This window comes from Eucyclogobius newberryi, unplaced genomic scaffold (assembly GCF_026437365.1).
Source record: "Eucyclogobius newberryi isolate DKJ021-1_F unplaced genomic scaffold, fEucNew1.0.hap1 SCAF_16, whole genome shotgun sequence".
Taxonomy (NCBI): Eukaryota; Metazoa; Chordata; class Actinopteri; order Gobiiformes; family Gobiidae; genus Eucyclogobius; species Eucyclogobius newberryi.
The window spans coordinates 23,338,189-23,360,818 of NW_027315790.1; the positions used below are offsets into that span (position 1 = coordinate 23,338,189).

The 22,630-nt window shown below is 41.5% G+C and overlaps 1 protein-coding gene across 1 annotated transcript in view; it reads right to left on the reverse strand.

Moving 5' to 3' along the window:
• Positions 1-9,616, reverse strand: part of chrna11 (cholinergic receptor, nicotinic, alpha 11) — a 38,398-nt gene extending 28,782 nt beyond the window's left edge. The window contains exons 1-2 of the mRNA XM_072448013.1: positions 9,365-9,616; positions 631-770 (exon numbers count right to left, since the gene is read on the reverse strand). Coding sequence (XP_072304114.1) covers positions 631-770; positions 9,365-9,407 — 183 coding nt within the window. The 5' untranslated portion in view covers positions 9,408-9,616. The remainder of the gene's footprint in view (positions 1-630; positions 771-9,364) is intronic.
• Positions 9,617-22,630: the final 13,014 nt, after the last annotated feature.

Genomic DNA, 22,630 nt, shown 5'->3' on the forward strand with positions numbered 1-22,630 from the left:
GTAGTTTGAGCTTTTGTTGGGTTTTGACAATCATTTTTTAAAAGCTGAAAGTAAACTCAGTTGAAGGGACTTATAATAAAGCAAAAATGTCCAGGCAGAATCTATATAAAAAGTCTATTAATCATTTTCGGGTTATTTATTATTTATGGGTTTGGAGAACAAACTGACCCTGATGCTTCCCAGAATGATTGATATGACTGGAAATAAGTGGGTTACAGTTTTATTTTTATGTACAGCTTGATAATTGGACAAAATGGAATAAATAAAGAAAAAGTCCCAAGCATAAGGGTTAATTCTCCAGCACAGGCCAAATGTTAGGTTTGGTCGATATCCTTTCTAAAAAATACACATGAATATTTATTTTAACAATCTAGTGCAAAGAGGAGAGCTGCACAAAACTTTTCTCTGATACATTTGTATAAACAGAGCGGTGGGTGAGTTTATAGGGCATTTAAATGACAGAAATTGTTTGTTTTTTTACGTATCGGTCCATTAAATCGCTAATTGTAATACCTGGTCCTTGTATCGTGGCAAGGCACTTATCCAGACTGATGTATTTAATGTAACAAGTGACAAGTAATGTTGTTGTTGAAATCACCCTGAACAGTAACACGCGGGTCCTGAACTCACCACGTCCATGATCTGAATGAGGCTGAGGCTGAAGACCACGGTGAGAGGGTGCGAGTCGTTGCCCACCGGACGCTCCATCCGGTTGTAGTCCTTCAGCAGGTTCTTCAGGAGACTCCGCTGGTGTGGGCCTTGCTCCGAAACTGCACCGGGGGGAAAGAGAAATACAGGCGGAGTTTAAACATCAGCGACAAATCAATGAAAGGCTTTTGTTCAGTCCATTACGCTGGAGAGATGTGAGAGAAGGGACCGTGGTGCTGAGGTGACGGGGGAGGGATTAGACAGTTAAGTGTGATGTAATTCAGTAAATATTCCTCCTCAGGTCACGTCTTTATCTGCACTGAGGGTGTTATATTTCCAAATCGATTACTTGGTCACTTTATCAAACGATTATCAAGGTGTATTATGTAACACTGTGTACTTATTGCTTTGCCTGGATTGTTCCCTAGTTCTGCATCAAAGTACTTTATTTGAGCATTAAAACACCTGCAATGAAATAAAGCTGGATAAAAAGGTTTGACGCTTCATGGTGGCACATTCCAGCCAAGGCAATAACATCTCCATGGAGACATACAGGTGGCAGACCCTCCACTGGAAATATTACATGGAGTATGTGAATGTAAGCTTGATGCCATTTTACATTGTATTTCAACAATAAAAGGTCATTGTTACATTTATATTTTTCAGTTGATCAAGACCATAATTATTATTTTCTTTTTTTAACCCAGCACCTTTGTTTCTACCAAAAACATATTCAAATGCATATATTTAAACCTTAAAGGCGGTATGGACGATTTTTCGGCGATTTGAGAACGCAGGCGGAAGTGCGCATGCGCACTCCCCCGTGCGGACTGATAAGATAAGATAAGATAAGATATTCCTTTATTGTCCCACATGGGGAAATTTCATTGGTGCAACGCAGGTAGATACAAAGGTAGATACAGATGAACAGATCACTTATAGGAAGTCTGAAAAACACTTTCAGTAGAAGATCTCCTATAAATAAATAAAAACTCCCATAGACAAATGAATAAATAAATACATAAATACCATTGCATGTGATCCCGACAGTAATTGCACATGAATATGTGTCACGACAGCACATAGATTGCACATGAATTTCATAGTAATTGCGCATGAATTGCACATGAATTCCAACAGTAATTGCACATATGACAGAATTGCACATCAGTATTAGGTTAGGTCAGTATTGCGAGTGTTCAGTACTAACAGTTTTTGTTATAAAGTCTGACACCAGCAGGAAGGAAAGACCTACGGAACCTTTCCTTCACACAGCGAGGGTGGATCAGTCTCTCACTGAAGCTGCTCTCCAGAGCGGAGAGAGTGTCCTGCAGGGGGTGACACTCATGGTCCAGCATAGATGTGAATCTAGCCAGGACCCTCCTGTCCCCCACCTCCTGCACCGAGTCCAGAGCACAGCCCAGGACGGAGCTGGACTTCTTGATGACTCTGTCCAGCTTCCTCCTCTCCCTCTCTGTGATGCTGCTGCTCCAGCAGGCCACACCATACAGGAGGGCTGATGCCACCACAGAGTCGTAGAAGGTCTTCAGGAGTGGCCCTGTCACTCCAAAAGACCTGAGTCTCCTCAGGAGGTAGAGCCGACTCTGCTCTTCCTGTACAGTGCGTCTGTGTTATGAGTCCAGTCCAGTTTATGGTTCAGATGAACACCCAGGTACTTGTATGAGTCCACTCTCTCAATGTCCCGTCCCTGGATGTTCACTGGTGAGGGGGCAGCGGGGTGGCGTCTGCGGAAATCCACCACCATCTCCTTGGTCTTCCCCGCGTTGATGAGGAGGTGGTTCCGCTGACACCAGTCCACAAAGTCCTGCGCCAGTCCTCTGTACTCCCCATCATCGTCGTCCGTGATGAGTCCGATGATGGCAGAGTCATCAGAGAACTTCTGCAGGACACAGCTGTCCGTGTCATGTCTGAAGTCTGCAGTGTAAAGGGTGAAGAGAAAGGGCGCGAGGACAGTGCCCTGGGGCGCCCCCACACTGCAGGTCCGAGTGTCAGACACACAGTTCCGGGTTCTCACAAACTGGGGTCGGTCTGTGAGGTAGTCCAGGATCCACTCTGCCAGGTCATACTCCACACCAGCCGTCTCCAGCTTGTCCCTCAGGAGCAGCGGCTGGATGGTGTTGAAGGCGCTGGAAAGATCGAAGAACAGAATCCTCACAGAGCTGCCAGGCTTTTCCAGGTGAGAGAGAGAGCGGTGCAGCAGGGAGATGACAGCGTCCTCCACTCCGATGCCAGACCGATATGCAAACTGGCTGAGCGCACGGTGGAGCGGAGGTGGTCCAGGACTAGCCGCTCCAGTGTCTTCATCAGGTGGGACGTGAGAGCCACTGGCCTGAAGCTGTTGAGGTCTTTGGGGCGCGGTGTCTTAGGCACAGGTACCAGACAGGAGGTCTTCCAGACCTGTGGTACCAGCCTCAGCTTCAGGCTCATGTTGAAGACATGCTCCAAGACATGATACAACACACACGTGCGTTTGTTTATTAGCGCAACGGAGCGCATCGCATCTCTCGTCTCCCGTAGATTTCTGTCCACTTCTGCGTCAGCTCGAACTGTCTTTCTCCGTCTTCATTTTGCCCCGTATACTGAGGGATCTATATTATGATAGATCCATGCGCTTAGGCACGCGGAAACGTGGGGACGAGCCTGACGCGGCTGCAGGTGAGCGGTAGGTGCGTTTTATGATTGATACGTGGCAGGACAAATGATTTATCCACGCCACGAGGAATTATGATAAAAAAAAATGCTGAAAGAAATCGTCCATACCACCTTTAATAGCCACATGAATCTGCGGCTGCTGTTGATGGTCATATTCTAAACATCGTGAACTTTATACAGGTCAGATCAGATAAAAAAAGATAATCGGTTTACTGTTTCCATTGGGAGGATTGTGTCTTGGAACAAGGAGTTGAAAGAAAGAAGAAGTAAGAGTCCAACATAAGCACGAGTAATTCACCATCCTCTCATGGCCTTTGTGTTGTGTCTCTATATTTGTGCTGTCACTCTGGCAAAGGTCCTAACGGATAAATAAAGGGATTTTGATTTTTGATTTGATCAGGGGGCTTTAAGTCACATGACCTATGATGTAAGATCTCTGAGAGGTGACACAGTAACAATGCACGTTTTCAAAAGTTTTTAAGCAATTGGATTGATATAATATATAATATAATCACCTGTAATTGTATAAATGCAAGATTGATAAGTCTAATACCATACTGTGGAACATTCAGAGCAAAGTAATAACATCTCTATGGAAAGAAGCATGTGGCAGATTAACTTTTGTCCCTTTTAACGCCGTATGAGATCAAATAATGCTTTTATCGAGCAAAATGACGATAATTATTTTAAAATCCATGTTCTTTGTTCTGCACAGACTTTGAACTGTCCATCTCCAGGCTTTACGGGCATTATAACTCCATAAGTATCTATCAAACCCACTTTCACGAATTACCATATCATCTCTTTAATCCCGCACAATTAACGAGGTTCACACGAGCGACTGATGAAATTAGATGCAATAAAGTCCAATCTTTCTCAGTCCATCGTAAGGTCAAGGTTAACAACTGAGGCTCGCCCCGGTGCTAAAAGTAATATATTAGCATTCAAAATCAGGGCTGATATTGACAAATGGTGGTAATAATGTGAGCGAGCGGCCGCAGTGCAAGGTAAACAGAATCTAATTACGACTAGTGGAAGTCTTATCAGGACATATTTGGAGGTAATGGATCTGTAATAAGCTTATGAGAGGGCTCAAGGCTAAAGCACACGAGACACTGACTCACTTTGTTCATAGATTTAAAGTAATACGTGTAAGAATAGATGAGCTGTCAGATTATACCGAAGAAAATATATGAAAACGACAAAATAATGCAGCAAAAACAACAATTAGAAAAGTGAAAGAGTCATTTTTAATCATGTTATAAACTCAATATTACTTGTGGAGTTGTATTTCGGTTGAATGACGCATGTTTGTCACCTACCGCCTCTCTCCACCCACTGCTTTGTGCTTGCATTTATTAAAATATGTAGATTCAAAAATGTCTCATAACCATTTTTTTCAAGAATAAAAACACATAAATGGAAATACGCAGCTCGCTACAGTGAAATGTCACGATGTACAGGAAGTCAATGAACCTGTTTCTACTATTAAAGGAGAACAAAGTCAAAAGTGTATCTTTTTAAATGTCTTTGTTGTTCCCGTGTTGTTTAAATATGTATTTTTGGGGTCTTTAAAGCGTTTGTCGTCGCCCCCTGCTGTCTCTGAGCGGAAAACCATCCTTGAAGCATTTGCATTTGAAAACAACGCTCCTGAGAAACACTGGCTCCTCTTTATATTTGGCAACGTTGAATGTTTTTACACTGACTTATTCTAATTATAAAGAAGAAAAAGAAAAAGAAGACTGTCTGTTCTCTGACAGTGTATTTTCACAAATAAGCTGCAGGGGGAGCTCTATCGCTCAAGTTACTTAGCTCTATCGCTCAAGTTACTTAGCTCTGCGTTAAGTCGCTGCAGATCAATATGCGGTTTATAATAATAATAATGATAATGCCCTTAAATGATACATTTGTATGGCGCTTTTCATGACACTCAAAGACTTCACGGTTCAGGACAGATACATAATTTGATAAAGATTAAAAATACAAATAAATACTAAATACTCTGGAAAAACCCACAAGATATGTCTTTTTAAAATATATTTTCCTTTGACTTGCAAATACCACCGACACATGCACAGCTGGTGATTTGGATCATGAGATTTAACGTCACACTTGGGTTTTAGCTCATTAAAGACAAATCATGTGCAGCGAGTAGTCGAGTGAGGCGTGGCGTTGTCAACATTTCTCAAAACTCTTAAGTGTCTCTATGAACAGGCCCAATTATAGCCACGTTTTAGATGTGTCTGTTGAAACCAGTTGAAATGTGTACATTTTAGCATGTGAAAGCGCGTGAACGACAAGGACGGCATCGCAGCTCTGGTTTTCGGAAAATATGCCGGAGGAAATACACAATATATTCAAGTATTTTGTTACCTCAAAAAGCACCACAGAAGAACATATGAATAAGCAACACAGAGAGATCGTAAACAACATCCACAGCTTCAATTCCAGCTGCTGCTATTACTTTAACCGCAACAAGGACGGCTTCTATGGCACAATATTTGTACTATTAATTACTCTGCAAGCTAAAACGACCAAATATGACTACTGCTATTACTCACAACTAGTATCCGTGCGTCCCAATGAAATGTTTCCTTTCATTTTAAAAGCTAAATTATTCAGTTTGAAATAGTGAAATGACATTGAATGATTTGAAATGAAATACCACATTTTCAATTTGCCAGATTAAACCAAAATCTGAATCACATTGCTTCTGCATTCAGGAGAAACTTGTGACTGAACATGTCCTGAATTTCAAAATGTGTCTTTTATTTGAGATGAGGAAAAAGTGAAAACCATTGAAGAGGGATTTTTGCCTCTCGGTTGGACCTGGCGTGGGATTTTCTTTCGGGAGCGCTACGTTTAATTACCTGAAACGTGATGAGTTGAAATCCCTGGGAACCCATAAAACTGACAGCGATCTTTACACAATGACGCTGATGACGAGCGGCAGAAAGCCCCCGTTCAGAGGCTGTGGACAGACATTCAGCACTTACAAAGGACCAGCAAAACACACCACACACAAGAGGGTGAACTACATGAAGCAAATGCTGTATAATACCGTATTTTCCAGAAGTCGCACCGGCCAAAAAAAACATAATAGAGAAGAAAAAAACATATATAAGTCGCACTGGAGTATAAGTCGTTTTGGGGGAAATTTATTGATAAAATCCAAGACCAAGAACAGACATTTCATCTTGAAATGCACTTTAAAAAAATAACAGATGAGAGAACATGGTGAATAGGTGTACGTATGCTAACGCTAACACCTTCAGCTACATGACGCACAGATAATGAACTGTGGTAAGTGTCTGGTATGTTAACGTAACATATTAACAGTTATTCAGGTAAAGAACATGCTAACAAGTTTACCAAAGCATCAGTTTTACCCCAAATCACTAAATCCTCGGTGTCACTTCTAAACAACTCTCCAAACTCCAGAGGTAGAGGAAATGCTGATTCTTCTTCTGCGTCGCTTAGAGCCTTGAGCGCCCTCTTGTGGTTGTCAGTGTGAAAATAATGAATAATTTCACATAGGTTGCTCTGGAGTATAAGTCGCATACCCGGCCAAAACCATGAAAAAAGGTTATTTATTGTTTATTTGAAAAGGAGTATAACATATAAGTAGAACTAAAATATTGCCAGAATAGTTGCATAGATAAAACTGTGATGTTAGAAATAGGTTGATCATTGTATAGTCTTTATACAATGATCTTTAATTTTATTTAAATTTTATTTAATTTAATTTAGCTTTGTTACAAATTATACGCAAAATACACATTTTTCCATCTCTACAGCCAGTTCTGTCAGTAAACGCATGGGGTTTACTGCAGAATCCAGATTTAAGAGGAATAAATTACATGGCACTGATTCACGGTCTGCCTTGGTTACGGTAATAAAATATTGAAATCATTTTTTGATTTATAAAGTCAAACAATCCATCGATCTCAGGAAAAAATATATGTAAGTAAACATCGCCAAGCCAATTGTATTGTTATCAACCTTATAAATGGGAACATTTTTATGCGGTGACTAAAGCTTAATAAGGCGATGAAGTCAAATCTTTCACCGCTGACAGACTCATGCCGTTTCACCTTGAAGCCGCTGTTACAGTGGATTAGATTGAAATGAAACGGTCTGACACGGTGTAAAAAGAATGAGAAACTATCCTTTTCAGACCAATCATTATAATCAAAACCAGCGTAGTACGTTACGTTGATTTGCTGTAATAGTATGCTGTAATAGTATAGTAATAGTAATACTGAATTTGTCTAAAAAAAAAATTATAAACATTAGCTTTGTCCGTTTTAAGAATCCGTTTACATTTAATAATCTCTGGGTATTTTCTGTGCTGGTTTGTATATCACTTGTATTGTACTTAAAGGTGCACTATGTAACTTTACTGGTGGAGATAAGAATGCATGATTTTCAAGGTATTTTTGAGCAACTGTGGTATAACAAATAAACGATAGTTGGAACATTTCAAGCTAAACAATAGTATTTTCATGCAGACCACACACCAGAAAAGTGACATAGTGCACCTTTAAAATACATAACTACCAAGATTAGACAAGTGGACGGCGTGCAGTGGTTGAATGAGGATTTGCATTGTATTTAAGTCATTTACAAGCTCACACAAGTTCATTGTTAAGAGAAAGCCTTTAACAATGAATTGAAATTGCGACTTTCATACTGTATTTGCTCTTAATGTACAGTATTTCTGCACATACTGTAAACTTATGCTAACTCTTCTCTACACGTCCTCTGAGTCGTAATTTTGTACAATGCATTTTTTTTTACACTAAACCCATTGAGAAAACCCCCAATCACGAGCTTTATTGGAGCCGCGACGTCAAACGCAATCTGCAAATGTATCGTTTTCTGTGAACGCAACACGTCAGGAATGTCCTCCATCTTCAAGAGAAATGACCATGGACTAAATCACTTCAGGAAACTTGCCGTGAGTCCAAAATATAATGAATATTTAGACTTAAAGCCATAGGAAACCATGCTTAATCTAGTTTAGGTCGTGGTGAAATCAAGCTTTTTCCCTTGTTAAGCTCTAGATTTGTCTGTTTTTCCTTACTATTTCAAGAGAGATTCAGTCATTTTTAATCACCTTTGATTCACTTGGGTCTTTTATCGAGACGTCCACAGCCAATCCCCTGTCAGTAAATGCATCAGGTTTGGAGCAAATTTCAGACTGTGTAAGAAGAAATGTGACATATTTTGTTGCTTTAAATGGAAATGAATCAAAAGTCCTTATGGTTTTATGTCCCGTAAACTAATATTGATAGCCATTTTTACGGGTTTTGATGGTGAGGGAGATTAATTGCAACAATATATCGCCCCAGCCCTACAATACTCCTGATTTTGTCCTGAACTCCAACATTTCAAACATCACCAGAGCTTTCTAAAGACTCTTAATCTTTCTCTATCGTTTAATCCCTTTGTATGCCTTAACTGGAACCAAACGCATTCCTCCAGTCCTGTGACTAATCCAATTGCCATTTCCCGTCAGCCTTTTCCCTCCGAGCTTTTTCCCAAACGGAGAATCATCGCTGGCGGCTGAATCGCGTCCACTCAGCAGCACATGCCACACAAGACGAAACACAGCGGGAGGCAAGATGGAAGAGCCGATCTATACCAGCCGGCGATCCCATCGATCTACGGGCTTTTGGAGTGGACTCCCCTGCTGCTATCGTGAGAGAAAAACAAACCAAAAAGATGCCAAGTAAAGTAGAGAAGACTCTATGTTAAAGAATTGCCCATTTTCACTTTCCTTCGCGGCCGTAAAAGCCACTCAACGTTCAGCGAAACCGCCACCACGGCATCGTTACGGGCGACGAATCGTGCGAGCAAACAGGTGAACTGTGTTTCGGCCCTACTTTAGCCCTACTTTTCTGACCAACCGTGGCTCAATACCTTGTCTAATCGCCTCGAAACCGGTAAAGGGTTCGGTCCCGGTCACTCTTTGAGCGCAAAACTGCCACTGCTGCGGAATTGTGAACGAGAAACGCTATCCCCATGTGTGCCAGCTCACCGTGGACGAGAGCGGAGAGGAGCAGAGCAGCGGAGCGCCACATCGTCAGGGGGAAGAAGAAAAAGCAAAAAAGGATGCGGGAGCAAAAGGAGATAGGAATCCAAAAAAGGAGGAAAATAGAAAGGGGGGAATTGGGGAAAGTGTAAAGGAAAAAAAAGGTTCAGGGAGGAGGATAGTGTGGAAGCCGCTGGAAACCCTCCGCTCGGCAACTGGACGGCATCGGAGGACGGCAGCGAGAATGGGAAGCGAGGGGAGGAATGAGGAGAGAGAGGAGAGAGCGGAGGAGGAGGAGGGATGGAGGGAGGACAGGGGGGTTGTAGAGGTGGGACTGAAGTGATGAGGCAGATATATGACACAGAGCAGAAGATGGATGCAGGTTAGAGCCTTATAAGAGTCAACAGGAGAGAGCGAGGCTGCGTTATTTACACTTGTCCTGGTTTGGTCCCACTTGAGTCCCAAATCTTTGTTCAGTCCAGGTCCAGGTTTACTTCTGATGTGGAAGAATACTTTGAAAATGTGTTTCGTTACAGAATACTGACATAATTCCTTCTTTAAAATGTATTCTGAAATAAGATTCTTTTACATTGTCCAGCACCAAAAGAGCGGCGCTTCCTTCTTCTTTTTTTTATCACTAATTACATTTTTATTAAATTGCATTGTGTTTTTATTTTATTTTCTATTTTTAAACACTGTAAAGCACTTTGAATAGCAGTTTGTATGAATTGTGCTTTATAAATTAATTTGATTTGATAATTCCACACTGTTTGAAGCCTAAATGGCACGATGAAATACCTCAAAGACAAAATATCTTTGAAATTAGGAAAGTAACAGTAACTTCTGATGAAAGAGTAATTGTAATACAGTTACTCAAACTTCTGAACTTCTGAATATGTATTTCTGGATTTAGTTACCTTCCATCAACGGGAACATCCTTGAGGTTAGAAACACAAATTAAAGAACACTTTCTAGATTTACACTATATCTAAAGAGTTGTGTTGGAGAGTCGGGTATGTTGGATGTGAGTTAATCGTGACTAGTTTTAGCACAAGTCATTTATCAAAGAGTGTTCAATCATAGTAAAAGATTCAGTTGTAGTCATCTGGAGGTTTCACTTAAGTCATTCTCAATCTTTGGATGAAAGTCGAGACATCTTGTTCTTGTGGTAAGATTTACGTAAGATAGATATGATTATTAATAAGATTAGACGGTAATATTGCCTGATATAAGAGTAAGTAGCTTAGTTCTGCACATTCTGGTAACATAAACACGATTATCATTATCACATGCTTAAAGACTGTGTATAGTGCAGAAAACCAGATTGCTCAGTTGACCATTTTTCAATAACCGATTACTCGCGGTTGAACTTGTTTCAGCCCTTTTCTCCTGTCCGTCTTCTCCAAACCCAATAAGCAGAACTGTTCAAATTCTAGTCGTATTAGTATAATTATCATCCTGATTTGCCTATTGTGCAAACATTATTTACATATTTCAAATGATGACGACTGAAGAGTTAAATTAAGACTTACAATAATGATTTGTGGCTTTTATATTACTCACTCTTACTTATTGTGCACATTTCCTTCCCGCTGTAATTACCGTAGTTTCTTCAGGTTGTCATTTTAGTCACCAGTCTTACACAGGCTAATATTCTGTGATTTCTACATCATATTATGTCATGGATTGTTACATATCTCATGAGTCACGCGTGTTCTCCTTCTCACAGTTTCTCTCTCGCTCTGTTGTTAGCTCGTCTTCTTTGTGTGGCATTGAGTGGCTCTTACCTGACAGAGCGGTGGTCACGGACACGCACAGACAACACTGAATCTAATGTGTTGTGTTTGGCTCAAGGTGGATCTGTGTCAAGACCGGTGGGAAAAGAGGCGAAGAGGCTTGAAGAAACTGTAAAGGACAAATGGTGATAAGAAGACAGGTGCAAAAAGAACAATGAAACGGGAGAAAGGAAATGTCAGCAAAACCCAAAATAACATGGATTTTAAAAATGTCAGATCCCAAAAGCTCAATCCTATACTTAACCTGGCACTTGACAGGAGAAAATATTGTACGAATTAGAACTGCACAATTTGATGAAAATATCGAATTGCTATTAGATTTGCGATTTATGTTTTAATAATGAGATTCTGCATGTGTTTATAGATCTAAACTACAGGGTAAGCAGTTTTTATGCAGAATAACATAGGATATTTGTCAAAAAATCCTTTGCGATTTGCTAATTGCGTTCATTAAAATTGTGATTTTTATGGAAATTAATTGTGCAGCCCTTTTAGATGTATAAATGTGCAAAACTAACGGAGCATGAGTCTTTATTCTCTTTTTCAAATGAGTTTGACACTTGGTTTGGGACTGGCACAAATAAAATCGCTTGTTTGACCCTCTTTGGTAGAAATAAAAACCAAATATAGCCGCAAGCGGCAATGATCGGCCCTCGCCACGCCGCCGCCGCCACGCCGCAAGAGGAGGGGGGGCGCTAACGCGCCCCAATTTTCCTTTTATTACGCCTACTGCTGAATCTGTGACGCTGTCACATCTTCTCCCCTTTGTTTTACCATCAAAAAGCAATTTTATTTTGAATTCTTGGCAAAATGTGCGTCTTTGCCGCACAGACACCGTGACTCTTTGAATAAAAATGTGTATAACTTTTACCCCTGAAGATGAGTCTCACCAAATTTCAGGTTAATAGGGCTGACGCCCTGGGAGGAGTTTGTGAAAGTCTAAAGTGTAAACATGTTCTGGCAATTTCCCCATTGGAATAACATGGGAGGTTTCGGTCATTGTTGGCAAAGCCGTAACAATTATGACATGGGTCTCATTGACTTTTTTGATGGGGATGCCAAAATTGAGTTGTGTGTCAAATTTCATATAATTTCGCAAAACTAAACACTCAACCTCCATATAAAATCTGTAGGGGGCGCTGTGTCGCCAAATTAATTTATTTCAGTTCAAGTAGGTTTAGGGCAAAGAGTTTAACAACTGATTCTAATTTTACGCAATTCGGACTTTATTTGCGGCAGAAACGCAAATAAAGTCCAGCTACAGTTTGCGGCTTCGCCGCTCAGAGACCGTGACAGGTATCAATGTAATTTGGATAACTTTTGATGTCCCACTCCTCAGTAGCATTTTCACCAAATTTTAGCTTTTTAGGGCCACCGCCCTGGGAGGAGTTTGTAAAAGTAAGACGTTTGGAAAAACTCCCAAGTCATAATTAGCCATTTTTGAACCAATATGGCCAACATTTGGTTGGGCGGACGGCGTTGCCGTTTTTTACTTCTCTTGTCACCATCTACCTCTGCGCCAAATTTCATGATTCTACGATAAGATTTTTTTTGGGTCATTTTCTATCTTAATGCATTTTTGGTATATTTGAGGGTGCTGACACGCCAATTTTTTTAAATTTTAGAAAAGGGAGATAGCCAGAATGTAGAGAGGCACGATTTTTAGAGGTGTGTAAATTTTTGTGACTTTTCGTCAATGTTCACTGGGTGAAAAATAGGGGGGTTGGTCCCGAGAAGAAGAAGAAGAAGAAGAAGAAGAAGAATTAAAGCCGCAAGCGGCATCCAACGGCCCTCGCGGGCCGCCGGCCTTCCGACTCTGCGCTTTCGACTTGATAAAGATGGCGCCCTTATTGTGTGTTGAATTAAAAAAGAACTTGACAGACGGCGACATATTTGAACGCACTAGGAGGGGTTCGTTAAAGTGTGAAACATAAAAATGTGGATATTTGAGAGATTTTGCGGTTTTCCCATAGAGATAACATGGGAGGTTTCTGTCAGTGCTACGACTACGCCGTAAAAATTAAGGCATTTGTCTGATTGGATTTTTTGATCGGGACGGCAAAAAATAATTTTGGGTAAAGTTTAGAACATTTTGGTAAAACTAATTTTTGACCTTCAATGTTAATTTAAAGGTCACTCTGTAGGGGGATAACTTTTGATGGTCCACCCCTGAAGATGAGTCTCACCAAATTTCAGGTTAATATGTCTAACGCCCTAAGAGGAGTTCGTGAAAGTCTAAAGTGTAAACATGTTCTGGCGATTTCCCCATTGGAATAACATGGAAGGTTTCGGTCATCGTTACGGCAACGCCATAACAATTATGACATGGGTCTCATTGACTTTTTTGATGGGGATGCCAAAATTGAGTTGTGTGTCAAATTTCATATAATTTCGCAAAACTAAATATTTAACCTGCATATCAAATCTGTAGGGGGCGCTGTGGTGCCAAATTAATTTATTTCACTTCAAGTAGGTTTAGGGCAAAGAGTTTAACAACTGATTCTAATTTGACACAATTCGGACTTTATCTGCGCAAACGGCAGAAATGTTAAATTTGGGAGATTTCTGAAATTCCAGCTACAGTTTGCGGCTTCGCCGCACAGAGACCGTGAGAGGTATCAATGTAATTTGGATAACTTTTGATGTCCCACTCCTCAGTAGCATTTTCACCAAATTTCAGCTTTTTAGGGCTAACGCCCTGGGAGGAGTTCGTAAAAGTACGACGTTTGGAAAAACTCCGAAGTCATGTTTAGCCATTTTTGAAGCAATATGGCCGACATTTGGTTGGGCGGACGGCGTTGCCGTAATAATATTTTTTACTTCTCTTGTCACCATCGACCTCTGCGCCAAATTTCATGATTCTACGATCAGATTTTTTTTGGGTCATTTCCCATCTCTCAATGCATTTTTGGTACATTTGGGGGCGCTGACGCGCCAATTTTTTTAATTTTAGAAAAAGGAAATAGCCAGAATGTAGAGAGGCACGATTTTTAGAGGTGTGCTAACTTTTGTGACTTTTCGTCAATGTTCACTGGGTGAAAAATAGGGGGGTTGGTCCCGAGAAGAAGAAGAAGAAGAAGAAGAAGAAGAAGAAGAAGAAGAAGAAGAAGAAGAAGAAGAAGAAGAAGAAGAAGAAGAAGAAGAAGAAGAAGAAGAAGAAGAAGAAGAAGAAGAAGAAGAAGAAGAAGAAGAAGAAGAAGAAGAAAGAAAGAAAGAATAATCAAATCAAATCAAATCAAATCAAATCAATTTATTTTTGTAAGGCCCAAAATCACAACAACAGTTGCCTCTGAGGGCCACAGGGAGAAATGAATCAACAATGTCTGTGGTGGCGATGAAGTCAGACAATGTCTGTGGTGGCGAGGGACGATGTCCCAGGGTCCTCTGTCCTTAGACTCTCCTTCTCGGCCAGGAAAAACTACAAAAAAACCTCTTTGGGGAAAAAAGCGTAGAAACCTGGAGGAGTTCCAGTGAAGGAGAGATCCGACTCTCACAGACGGACACAAGGAGACTGGAGCTGGACCCACTCTTCAGGCAGAAGAGGGACCGACTGAGGCGAACTGGACCCACTCTTCAGGCAGAATAATATTCTGATGCAAAAACAATTTTGCATCAGAATACAAAGTTTCCCATTTTTCAAATATCATGAACTATACATTTTCGGTGTTCTCATGGTGTGGGTCCCTGGTCACTGACGGGTACTTTCGTTAATTTTGAGTGGGCTCCACCCACTTTGTGTTTTTGGCCCTCTATACAGTAATAATGTTAAATTTTTGCATTACATGCTTATATGTACGGAACATGCAAGAGATTCATCCCAATGTAAAGTGCTCGTTTAGTACGCACTTTTGCACGGGCTTCGCCCGTTTACAACGGTAATGTTCCATTTTCCTACTACTAATTAGTATGCACGGGGCGTGCAAGAGTGAAGGAGTGTGTTAGTGAGTGTTTGGAAGTGGGCGAGCGCTTCGCGCTCGATTTCGTGCGCACTATGTGCGCACTTTCGCAACCGTGCCTTGCACGGCCTTACGAGATTAATAGGCCTCTCGCCATCTTGTGGCGCTCGGGCCTAAAAATAATAATAATATTTTAGCAAAAACAATATAGCCGTTTCCACTATAACAACAAATTATACATCGTTTGAAAGCTCTAAGCCTTCCCCATGCCGCCATGGGGTGGAATCATCATTATGAGCGCTCACGCGCTCGTCACTCCCTATTCCGTCGGGATGCCCCGCCCACTCCCCATAGACTTCCATTGATTTGATTCCATTGATTAGTGAATGGGCGTAGCCCATTCACTAATCAATGGAATCAAATCATCACTCATTGTTGCCTATTTCTGTCATAGCAGGAGTAAGTATGCATGATCCATGCCTTCGGCATGGGCTAGTTCACTGTACTTGCCAGGGGCGACGGGGTACCAAACTTGCAACGCTGCCTTCGGCAGCGTTGCGGGAGCAATAGGCCCTCCGCCCTGCTGGGGCTCGGGCCTAATAATATTCCGATGCGAAAACAATGTTTCCCATTTATCAAATATCATAAACTATACATTTTCGGAAAGCGCTCGCGCTTTCCTACCTCATGGTGTGGGTCCCTGGTCACTGACGGGTACTTTCGATAATTTTGAGTGGGCTCCGCCCACTTTGTGCTTTTGGCCCTCTATACAGTAATAATGTTCAATTTTTGCATTACATGCTTATATGCACGGAACATGCAAGAGATGGGGAACGTATTCGTGAGCTACTTAGCGCAAATGAGTGCTTTATATTCATCCCAATGTAAAGTGCTCGTTTAGTGCGAACTTTTGCACGGGCTTCGCCCGTTTACAACGGTAATGTTCAATTTTCCTACAACTAATTAGTATGCACGGGGCGTGCATGAGTGGAGGAGTGCGTTAGTGAGTGTTTGGAAGTGGGCGAGCACTTCGCGCTCGATTTTGTGCGCACTACGTGCGCACTTTCGCAGCCGTGCTTCGCACGGCCTTACGAGACTAGTAGGCCTCTCGCCAGCTTGTGGCGCTCGGGCCTAAAAAAGAAAAACTGAAATGTCACGATTAAATTAGGCTGATGTTTAAGGTTAATTTAAGTTATAAGATAACCACTATTTGTCCAACAATGGGGAAATTCCAGTACTGCAACAACGCACATGAACACAACTCGAAAAGTATTTAGACCTACAAATTACATTACATTTTACATTTCTTGCAAGCCTGCACTTCTATAATATGATCTGTCATTGTCTCAACGATCCCATTTGTGGTGTACTTGTAAGGAGTCGTGTGTATTTCCGTTTCATGCTTCTTTGTCCAGTTTAATTGAGAAAATGCTGGTCTGCAGGAGTCCCAGGGCGAGTGTGCACAGTGAAACTCTGCCTCTCATTTGTCCTCACGAAATGCTGATGCAAAGACAGCGGCAGCGGCGCACAAGAAGACGTAGAGGCGCAGGAGGAGAGAGAGAGAGGGAGAGAGAGAGAGGAGAGAGAGGGAGAGAGAGGAGAGAGAGAGAGAGAGAAAGAGAGAGAGAGGGAGAGAGAGAGAGGAGAGAGAGAGAGGGAGAGAGAGAGAGGGAGAGGGAGGGAGAGAGAGAGGGAGAGAGAGAAGAGGGAGGGAGAGAGAGAGGAGAGAGAGGGAGAGAGAGGGGGGGAGAGAGAGAGGGAGAGAGATAGGGAGTGAGGGGGGGGAGAGAGAGAGAGAGAGAGGGAGGAAAAGTAGAGAGAAAGAGAGAGAGAGAGTGAGAGAGAGTTGGACTGTATAATAGATTACCCTATTACTCGCGCTGCCCTTCGGTATAAGACCCAGCAAAGTGGCCGACATCCACAGGAGCGCTCCCCCCGAGAAGCGCGTTCACGGTCGGCTGCGCACACGCGGCCAAGAAGGATGGAGCAATCACAATATACGCCAAAACACAGCACGGCCGCTTCCGAAATGTGAAACACACACACACACACACACACACACGCACATATAGCTCCATGACACACAGACACTTTGAGTTGATATTGGAGTAAATGGAGTAAATACGCACATCTCTTGTCACCGGCGCAATAAACTGATAGCGTCGAGACTTGGGCGACATCTGGTGGTCGAGTCTCATAACTGCAGTTTGCAATGGGAAGTTAAACTGGGGTTCTGGTGTTCAGAGCATGGATCTATTATAGGTTCTAATAAAGCACACTATCATGCACAGGCTGGAGCGCCCCCTACTGGACACCCCAATAACTACAAGCGCATGGAAACAGGAGTTACGGGGCCTTTTGTACAGATACTTTACCCACGTCTATTTCTAATGCCAACGTCTATTCTCTGACAAAGAAAGCAAATCAGCGCAGCCAACCAAAAAGTACTGTGACTATAGTTTAGTCGACTCCTTTTTATAATAAATTGTCTGTGCTTCTTCTCAGCACCCTCCGATCAGTGGCCTTAGTGCTAAAATCACCTATTTATTATTTTCCGCGACATGTGTTCTTTACATTTATGCCGTTATGATGCATTATCGACCCTGACTGTGCTGGGAATCACTGCTGTAAAGACCAATGTACTGTTTTCTACCAACACTTTTTGATGTACTCTGAATCTTGCCACTTTGGATTCCAGCTCCTCTTTTGTCCATTACCATCCGTCATTTCTGTTGTCTTATACTGACTGGTCTTCCATTTAAATCTCTGGATTACAATTAATGTGCGTGTGAGACGGTTTTATTCAAGGCTCATTCAAACTGCATGGGTGGTTGTAAAATGTGACTAATACTGCTGGGTGTATTGAGTCTTGTCCACTGCAGTGACCACCCGACGGGGCAGGGCTGGCACACTCGCTCCCAATTTGCCAATAAAAAAACAGGCCTATTGTGACTTGAAAGAGGACAAAGATCCAATATCAAATTTGAAATGATTACAATTGTCTATTTGGTTTTCTTTTCTTTATTCATTTATATAACGCATAACATTTGTAAAGCATGTATTGAATCAATCAGACAGAAAAACTTAACAGTAACAAGTTCCATGTAGGGCTGGGCGGTTGACGGATATTATAGATCACAATATTCTTGACAGTAACATATTAGGTCAGTCCAACAGAAATGTGTTAAAACTTGTCTTCAAACGTATTAGTTGACGTTTAATTTTCAGACCAATGGGAAATGTCTGTAAAATGCATCTCAAAGCGCAGAAATAGTTTACAACATAACAGTTTTCATATTTTAACATGTATTTTTGTAGTAACAATAACCAGAGTAAGGCCTGGATCCATGCTGGGAATATATCCGACTCTCTTCAATCTCGGACGCCCTCCACAGGTTCTGCAGCTGATTGATGATTGCATCGGCGCCTAAACCTGGGCTTGGGCAGGGGTCCGGTCCCTCCTGATGCGGTTCATCCTGGTACACAGGAACTGGGCTGGAGTCCGGTTCTGCATTGATCTCAACGAGCCCTGGAGGGGGTGGTGACCGGTTCTCTTCCTCTGCCGTAGGATCTGGGTGGGGGGAGATGAGCTGCAGGCTCTCCTGGAGGTGGAGTAGTTGCAGCATTCGGACTTCCCTTTCAGCCAATCTTGCTGTCACGCGTTCCTGGGACTGCTGCGACCGGCACATTTGCTGCTGTAGTTCTTGCTCCGCTCTCAACGTTGCAGTGTAATCCTCATTGCGGGGTCGAAGTCCATGACTCTGAGGGCGTGAGTTCCGGATATCATCCATCTTTATTGAACCTCATGTGATGTCATAAAGCACACGTGATGTCACAAAGCACATGTGATGTCACAAAGCACATGTGATGTCACAAAGCACACGTGATGTCACAAAGCACATGTGATGTCACAAAGCACATGTGATGTCACAAAGCACACGTGATGTCACAAAGCACATGTGATGTCACAGAGCACACGTGATGTCACAGAGCACACGTGATGTCACAAAGCACACATGATGTCACAAAGCACACGTGATGTCACAGAGCACACGTGATGTCACAAAGCACATGTGATGTCACAAAGCACAAGTGATGTCACAAAGGTGGAAGCGCCCTTGAACAACGGAAAGGAGAGGAATGCAGGTGATGTTATGGTATGTATTATAAACCCCCTTTCCGTTTGAATCCAATATTGAACAATATTTTGTCAGATACATGGAGGAGGCTGCTCAGCCTCTGGAGCACACACACACGCACACACGCACGCACACACGCACGCACACACGCACGCACACACACACACACACACACACACACTCCTCACAAACTGAGCTAGTGCAATGCAAATGATGTGTCACTCTCTCTCCCTCTGTTTATAACAAATAAAACACCCTGACGATGTGCTCAGTGCTTCCATATTCTCAATAATGTATGAAATGTATTTCTGAAGCGTGTTTTAGGCTCATAGATTCATTATAAAACCGCAGTAAAAGTTCACTCAGAGGCTTCGTTACATGCGCCTCATGGAAGGCGCATGTAATGCGCATGCTCCTGAGCCCGGCCGTGTGTGGACAGGTTTCACTATCTTCTTCCTTATTATTGTGTTTGTAGAATCTGGACGATTACATTTCCAAGTTAAAACGTTTCGCAAATCTTGATTTTCAATCAAAGCAAGAGGTTATAACTAAATAAAGACCTACACCGGAGTTGAACGGGTTGTTTTAGACACACCTATATTTCTAAAAACGCTGACGTCACTTATTGAATGCAGCCTGATGGTGAGCGACACGGCCTTGGAAACAAGAAAAAGTGAGTCCGACTCCCACTTGTCCTGCAATTCTTTTTTGGTGCCTCTCTCGCCCCGAACCTCACCGCACGTCACTGGTTCTGAGTGGTGATGTTCGTGTGTTAATCAATGAGAAAGGAGGAGTGGGACACGCGAGAGCTGTAAAAAAAGAGGAGATAATTATGAAACTGTGAGTGGTGAGTGATTAGGATCAATATTTGATCATATGAGGCACAGAGGAAATGCATTCAAGATTATGACTGTGCGAAGAACATTATCATTATTATGTGCATTCTAACAAACCTGTCCTCTAAACTCAGTTGTTATTAGATTAACTGTAAGTTTTGTTGTGTTTTAGTGTTTTAGGGATCATCTCAAAATGGGTTGAAGCTGAAAAGACGTAATATTTTTCGTCTTGGGGGGGTCTTTTTGTTGCTTTGAAGCTTCAATACATCGTTGTGGCAGTAATTGTTTTGAAATGCTAAAAAACTCTCTCAGCAACGAGCATTAGGCCAACATTAGGCGGCGAGTTCTGTCATTCTGATATGTCTAAGGTCTAAACTCAGGCAAGTGACAATTACAGGTTTTGACAAAAAACATTCGTTTCTCACTCTCTCATCCTCTTGAGACTATCTCAATGTGGTCATCTCACAGTTTGGGTTGAATGGGACGGTCGAAGGGCTCCTAGGGCCCGTGGACCATGTGGATTGAGTAAACAAACATGCGCGACAGGTGACATTATTTGGAGAATTCATAACTTCTAAATATAAACTTACCAAAGGATGTTCAGAGATGTTCACTAGAGGTGAGCAGGGTCTATCAAGCTAGTATCGTTTTATCAACGCATAAACTTTTATGTGAAGCCAGACAAAGTCTTTTGAGGGGGGGACGGGGTCCAGAGAGAGACGAAAAAAATTAAGTCTTTTCAGCTTCAACCCATTTTAAGATAAGATAATCTTTTATTTTGAGATGATCCCTTAGTGTTTTAGTGTTTTTGTGTTTTTGTGAGCATGCGCCTTACCTGGTTTGACCCTCCTGCCCCACCCTTTCCTTATTGGACAACTTTTTCAGTCTAATGCCTAACAACTTAAATCTGCATTAAAATACAAATAAAATATAACAATAAATGATATGTTCAGTGTGATGGTGTATACTCCATAGTGACAATGTCGTCACTTGCACAAATAACACAAATCTCACATTACCTTAAGAAAATTGATCTTTAAATACATCATATCCACATAAAAAGTTATAATAATTTCTATATCGATTAGTTGTTTAATAAATAAAGGATACTCAAAGTCAGTGGTGGATGAAGGAAGGAGCTGTGTGCTTTCAGTGTCTAATGTTTCTTGGTACTTTTAGTGTTTTGTAACTTACGTCCATCGTTTATGCACTTTGAGCTTTTTGCACACGTCTTTCCAATGTGGGTTTTAACAAATGCAAATGGCAAATAAATAAACTAAACAGTCGTAAGGCATAAATAAAGGTTATGTTAACTCTTCTTCCCACTTCTTTATGTTGACTTTATTAAATCATATGAACATCGCTCCTTCAGATGTGATGTCATTTTTCTCATGTTTATGTCTATCTCCTGAAAACGCCCGATCTGGTGCACAGTTAATGTTAATTCCCTCCAATTACACACACTTCAAATCATAAATCTAATGTTATGTCTGGACAGTTGTGCATTCTTACTTGAGTAGGAGTTTTGCTAAATAATTTAATACTTATTCTTTCTTGAGTGATATCTTGCACTACTACTTTGTGCTCCTCTTTGATTATTTTGAAGTAAAATTACTCTTACTTAAGATTACTCTTACTTTATCCACCTCTGTGTGAAAATGCATCTGTGACTGAGGCTTATTTAACGCTTGCCACGGAAAGTGCTTGATGCAAAGATGGATGGACTGAATATAATTAAGGTTTAAATAAAGATTTGTCTCACATATGTAGTCAAATGCACAATAATTTAAAGAATACTGTAGTAAAAACACTGAAAAAGACACATTTCAAGACAAAAAGCGTCCGATAATCACTTGAAGATCCAAACTTTTGCTCCCTCGTTACGCTTCATAGCTTTTTCTTGCATAATATAGTCTCAGCCTTTTCTCTTTTCCCCCTCTTCTTACTTTGCGTCTCCCGCGGTGACGCCTCTAATTGCAGAGCGACTCTAATGGCTGTGGCCTGACCTGGCAGACCGCGCGCCCCGTGCTAAACGCTGAATGCCACCGTTGGACAGCAGCAGTCATCAGGACTCTGCTTAATTACCGGCCTGATTGGATTAGGCCGCACCCACGCTGACACACGTCCCCTCCACTCGCGCTGCGCTGCCTATTGACCCACGCCGCATTCATCCACTCAGCAGAGGGAAACAACTAGATGCTTTTAATTCACTTAAGCAAAGATTAGCAAAAGAACTGGTGGAGACAACTGACTTTAAGTTGTGGAGAAATGCTTTTAGGGGTCGTTCAATATGGATTTTCTCAGCCGATATCGATATGTTAGACACTCATCTTACAATATTTGCAGATACATTTACCTTTTTCGTAAGTGTTCCGATAACGATTTTCAGACGATATTGTGTCAGTGTAACAGAAATGTGTTAAAACATTTCTTTAAATGTGTTAGTTGAGGTTTCATTATCAGACAAATGTTAATGCAATGGTATTTATGTATTTATGTATTTATGTATTTATGTATTTATGTATTTATATATTTATGTATTTATATATTTATGTATTTATGTATTTATTTATTTATTTTTATCTTTATTATTTTTTCCCCTCCA